Source organism: Nycticebus coucang, chromosome 3 (genome assembly GCF_027406575.1).
Source record: "Nycticebus coucang isolate mNycCou1 chromosome 3, mNycCou1.pri, whole genome shotgun sequence".
NCBI classification, from domain to species: domain Eukaryota; kingdom Metazoa; phylum Chordata; class Mammalia; order Primates; family Lorisidae; genus Nycticebus; species Nycticebus coucang.
In genome coordinates this window covers 114,441,198-114,446,139 of record NC_069782.1, presented here as the reverse complement: position 1 = coordinate 114,446,139, position 4,942 = coordinate 114,441,198, and the positions used below count along the sequence as shown (strand labels likewise).

The following is a 4,942-nucleotide window of genomic DNA, read 5'->3' as shown; positions in this document are numbered from 1 at the left end:
AACGTGTATCAGATAAATGTGAGTCCTCCGTGTGCCTAGTATGGATTAAACACTTCTCCAATGAAGGGACTGCATCCCCTTTGATTCCCCATCCACATCCTGTTCCTAAAACATGTGGGCAAATTGAATAGTTAGGTGACAATAAAAGATGTCAATTAAAGAAATTCCAAACCCATTTCCATCCCTAACCTAACCATTAGAAGGAAAAAAGTATACTAATTCAGATCATTGCTGCTTTGGGTGTGTCTAAAAGAAGTTTTTATTTTTCTTAATACTTCTCTGTTTAAAGTTTTCCTAATTACTTTTGAGAGTCATAATCCTTGCATATCCTTTGATCAAGCATCCCCAGATTTAGAAATCTATCCTTTCATAATAAAAACAACAGATAAATGGGTGGCACCTGTGGCTCAGTGGGCAGGGTGCCGGCCCCATATACCGAGGGTGCTGGGTTCAAACCCGGCCCCGGCCAAACTGCAACAAAAAAATATCCAGGCGTTGTGGCAGGTGCCTGTGTTCCCAGCTACTCGGGAGGCTGAGGCAGGAGAATCGCTTAAGCCCAGGAGTTGGAGGTTGCTGTGAGCAGTGATGCCACAGTACTCTACTGAGGGGGATAAAGTGAGACTGTCTCCAAAACAAAAGGGAAAAAAACAACCCAGTTTATAAAGTATATGTTCATAAAAATAATTACTTCTACAATATCAACAGGGGCATAACCTAGAAACAACTTGTATCTCCAAGAATAGTGGAAACATGAAAATACATTTATGTGATGAAATATTATGGCGTGAGATCTATGTGTTATTAAGTATATGTGTAGTAACCTCATTTTTATAAGGAAAAACTTCAACAAAAACCTGTTATGTGAAATGTGCCTGTACATGTTGTGTGGCTGAGGAAAAAGCTGGAAGAACACACACAAAGCTGCTATCACCTGTCACTTCAGGGGACAGAAGTACCCGAGTTAGGTCAGAGGTCTCAACTCAGACTGATTTTTCAAGTGGGGAGAATAATTGATATAGGGATCTATTTTAGTATCTAGCCCTAAAGTGATTTCAGACTAAATGCCTCTGTGACTCTGTTGTCTATGATTTCCTTGGTTGCTTCTTCTCTGATGGCTTTGAGCACTAACTTTGCCTTCTGCTTTCTTCCTACTGGAAAAATAGCTATGACAATTCTTTTTTTTTCATATCTTTGTTCCTAGGGAAAGTGTCTATCACTTGAACTGGGAAATTCTGGAGAGTAGAAAACAATGCAGTCAGGCATGGTGGCTCATACCTGTAATCCCAGCACTTGGGAGGCAGAGGCGGGTGGATTGCCTGAGCTCACAGGTTTGAGAACAGCCTGAGCCAGAATGAGATGTCGTCTCTAAAAATAGCCAGGCATTGTGGCAGGTGCCTATAGTCTCAGCTACCTGGGAGGCTGAGGCAAGAGAATCACTTAAGCCCAGGAGTTTGAGGTTGCTGTGGTTTATGACACCATGGCACTCTAGGAAGGGTGACAAAGTGAGACTGTCTCAATAAAAAAGGAAGAAAGAAAGAAAAAGAAAAGAAAGGAAGGAAAGAAGAAAGGAAGGAAGGAAGGAAGGAAGGGAGTGCTTTTAGTAGTAGCTTTAGGATAACAGGTATAAACTGGGACCCTTGCAGACGTGCTGCTATCTGTGTTCCTTTCCATGTCACAGCACTCAAAGGAAAAGAGAGACCACCTCTTCCGGTGGGTTTACCCTAACAGAGAAAACTTACTTCTCGGCAGCCCTCAGTAAAGTTCTTCTCAAGATTCACTGGCCTGACCTGGCTCATACTACCTGGAGTGACCCATATTTTGTAGCTGATTGTGTTTTCAAGTCCCTCAGTCAATGGACAGAGAGATGAATTATTTTGGACCTGCAGTTTTCCAAATCTGGTCAGGATGTAACCAGCTCTGCAAACAAATGTCAATGAACCCCGTATGATTTTTTTTTTTTTTTTATAATTCTTCCTTTTAACTAACCACTTGACCTTTTGAGTTGTTTCTTATAAATGGCGGGTTTTCTGCAAGAGAAAGCAGTTGTAATTGTAAAGGGCTCAGGGCAGGTGAAACCAAGACTCACCTGTCCCCAGTGCAAGTAGCTCTGTTTTAACTGTGCCACAACCTGTTCCAAGGCATGTGGCCCCCTCATTTAAAAGCCTGTGATCTCCATTGTTGGGGAGACAGATTTGAGGAAGCTTCTCTCATTCTCCTGACATCTTTATTATTAATAATTCCCTCCCTTCCCTGGCAATCCTCCTTGTCTCAGTAATTGTATCCTGGTGAGATGAGCAATTAGACCGAGACGGACAATAGGAGACTTCTGAGGGTCCCTGAGACCCATTTTTCAAAAAATAAGTTATTTTTGTTAACATAAAATAAGTTTTTTTTATTTCAATAGATTAATGGGTACAAGTGAATTTTTGTTACATGGATGAATAGTCTAGTAGTGGAATCAGGGCTTTCAGTGTACCTGTCAATTAAATATTTTTAAATTATTAATAATATTTTTAAAATTTCTCTTTCAATTACTATTATAGCAAATATCAGTAAATACAATCCAAATAAACAAAAAAATGGGAATCCTCAACAATTCTAAGAATATAAAGGGATTCCTGGGACCAAAATGTGTGGGAACTCTGCCTTAGACCAACCTTGCGAACTCCCTGGTCTTGAGGTGCGGTCGGCTTCCTCTTGGGTAGGTAGGCTATGTGGGGGAGCAATATATCACTAAGTAAATCAGTGCTCCATCAGGGGGTGCAGAAAAGCTATGAAGGGGTGCACGTTGGGTACCCCCCAACACCATCCATCATAGTGGGAAATACAAAGGTCAGGTTGGGTAGTTTATCAACATTTCCTTTCTTGTTAAATTGTCACAAGAGAGCAAAGTGTTATTTTGTCATTTCTGAAAATGGATTTAATCAAAAGTATTAAAAAATAATAATAATTCCAAGTGACTTTCTTTTTTTTTTTTCACATAAGGAAGCATTTATTTGAAGTTTAACATGAAGTCATACAAACGAAATGTACATAAACACAAATCCACATTGAGTCATAACACAGATAGCAAAGGACGAAGTAAAAACAAAGAAAACTAATTGGCAGCTATATACAGCTGGACACACTTGTGTCTTGTACACTAGAAAGTCTTTTACAAAATAATCATCTTAGATCAACAGAAGACCAATCTTCGTTGTTGTCCTGCAAGATGGGTTACGTTAGCACTTCCTCCTGTTTTCTCTAATGTCCTCCTTTAGTATGGCTGGTAATTGTTTGGGTGATTGCCACCCCCTCGAGATGCCTTGCCATAAGTGCTCTGTTGGCCACTGTAGTCTGCATATCCCTGTCCATAGCCATAGTTCCCATAGTTATACCCAGTATAATCATATCCGCCATAGCCACTACAGTTTTGATCACCACCATAGGCACTATTGTAATTTCCATATCCTTGATCATAACAGTTATTAAATCCTTGGTTCCAGTTCTGGCCCTGACCTCGGCCTCTACCCCTAGTACCACCTCCTCCACTGGACGCAGCACCTCTTCCTCCTTTCTGTTGTTGCTGTTGCTGTCTATATACTTCTTTGAGCTGTGCAACTTTGATTTCGCACTTCCCAGAACCGATTTGATGATATCTGCTTTCTAACAATTTCTTTACTGGCTCTTCATCTGTATATGTGATAAAACAAAATCCTCTCCTTTCATTCGTTTTTGTATCCATGGGAAGTTCAATATTTTCAATCTCTCCAAAGGCTCCAAAATATTCTTTAATTTGTTCTTCAGAAGTATCTGGGCTCAATCCTCCCACAAAAACCTTTTTAGGGGGCTCTTTCCCTTCTAAAGCTTTGGCTCTTTGGGGGTCTATCAATTTGCCATCCAGTTTGTGTTCTTTCAGTTCCAAAACCTTATCAACACTAGCAGCATCTTTGAAAAGCACAAATCCAAATCCTCTTGATCTTCCAGTGACTGGATCTATTTTAATTGTGCAGTCTACACCGCCATCCTGCTGATTCTTGCTCGCGTTGATCTTGGATCCCTCTGCGAATTCCTCTATGTTGCTGTACTCGTTCATATCCTCCATGGTGGTGGAGCTGTCGGCAGGGGGTTGCTGGCCCACAGTCCGGTCCCTCCCGGCAGCAGCGGCGGTGGAGCGTTGTATAGAGCTGGACACATGTGGTGCATCTTACAAAGGTACATGTGAGCCTTGGCAAATGTGGAATGTAAATGTCTTGACAAAGTAACTAGGAAAATGCCAGGAGGGCTATGTCAACTAATGAGATGAAATGTGTCAAATATTCCATGAAACAAGTGTATGGTGCCCCATGATCATATTGATGTATACAACTATGATTTAATAAAAAAAAAATAAATAAATAAATAAATAAAATGGCGGCGGAAGAGCCCAAGTGACTTTCAATTATTGAAGCAAGATTCAATTCAATTTAAACCTCAAGCATGATTCTAATCTTTTAAATAGCAAAAAATCATTAATCCTAATTCTAAGAAATTTAATATAAGTAAAAATTATTATAACTTAGCTCCTACATGGTAATATTAATATTTACTATAGATTAATAATTCAGATTAACAGTCAATTTAGTCTCAGAGTCTAGATTTCAAAACTCAGAAAATTTCATTCAGGTTTTTCCTCAAGACAAACAGTTCATTTCTAGAATTTTATAATTGTATTTATTGAATATTGCTTACTAAATTGACACAAATATTACATTATGTTTATTATATTAAATAATATTTTTAACTGACAGTGCCTCTATTTTCAGCCTGATTTTTATAATAAAGTTTTAGTGCCTAAAACACTGCAAGAGGAGACACTTACAAAGCATTGGGCATTTTTTTTCCATTACAAGGACAGAAACTGAATTTGTCAAATAACCCTCATTATCATTTAGGATCATATTGTCCCTCCCATATTAATAGA

General features: G+C 39.2%; 1 protein-coding gene across 1 annotated transcript; it reads right to left on the bottom strand.

Moving 5' to 3' along the window:
• Window positions 1–2,971: 2,971 nt before the first annotated feature.
• On the bottom strand, window positions 2,972–4,113 carry LOC128581752 (heterogeneous nuclear ribonucleoprotein D-like). Its single transcript, XM_053584925.1, has one exon. It carries the CDS (start codon window positions 4,082–4,084, stop codon window positions 3,257–3,259), a length of 828 nt encoding a protein of 275 aa, XP_053440900.1. The 5' UTR covers window positions 4,085–4,113; the 3' UTR covers window positions 2,972–3,256.
• Window positions 4,114–4,942: the final 829 nt, after the last annotated feature.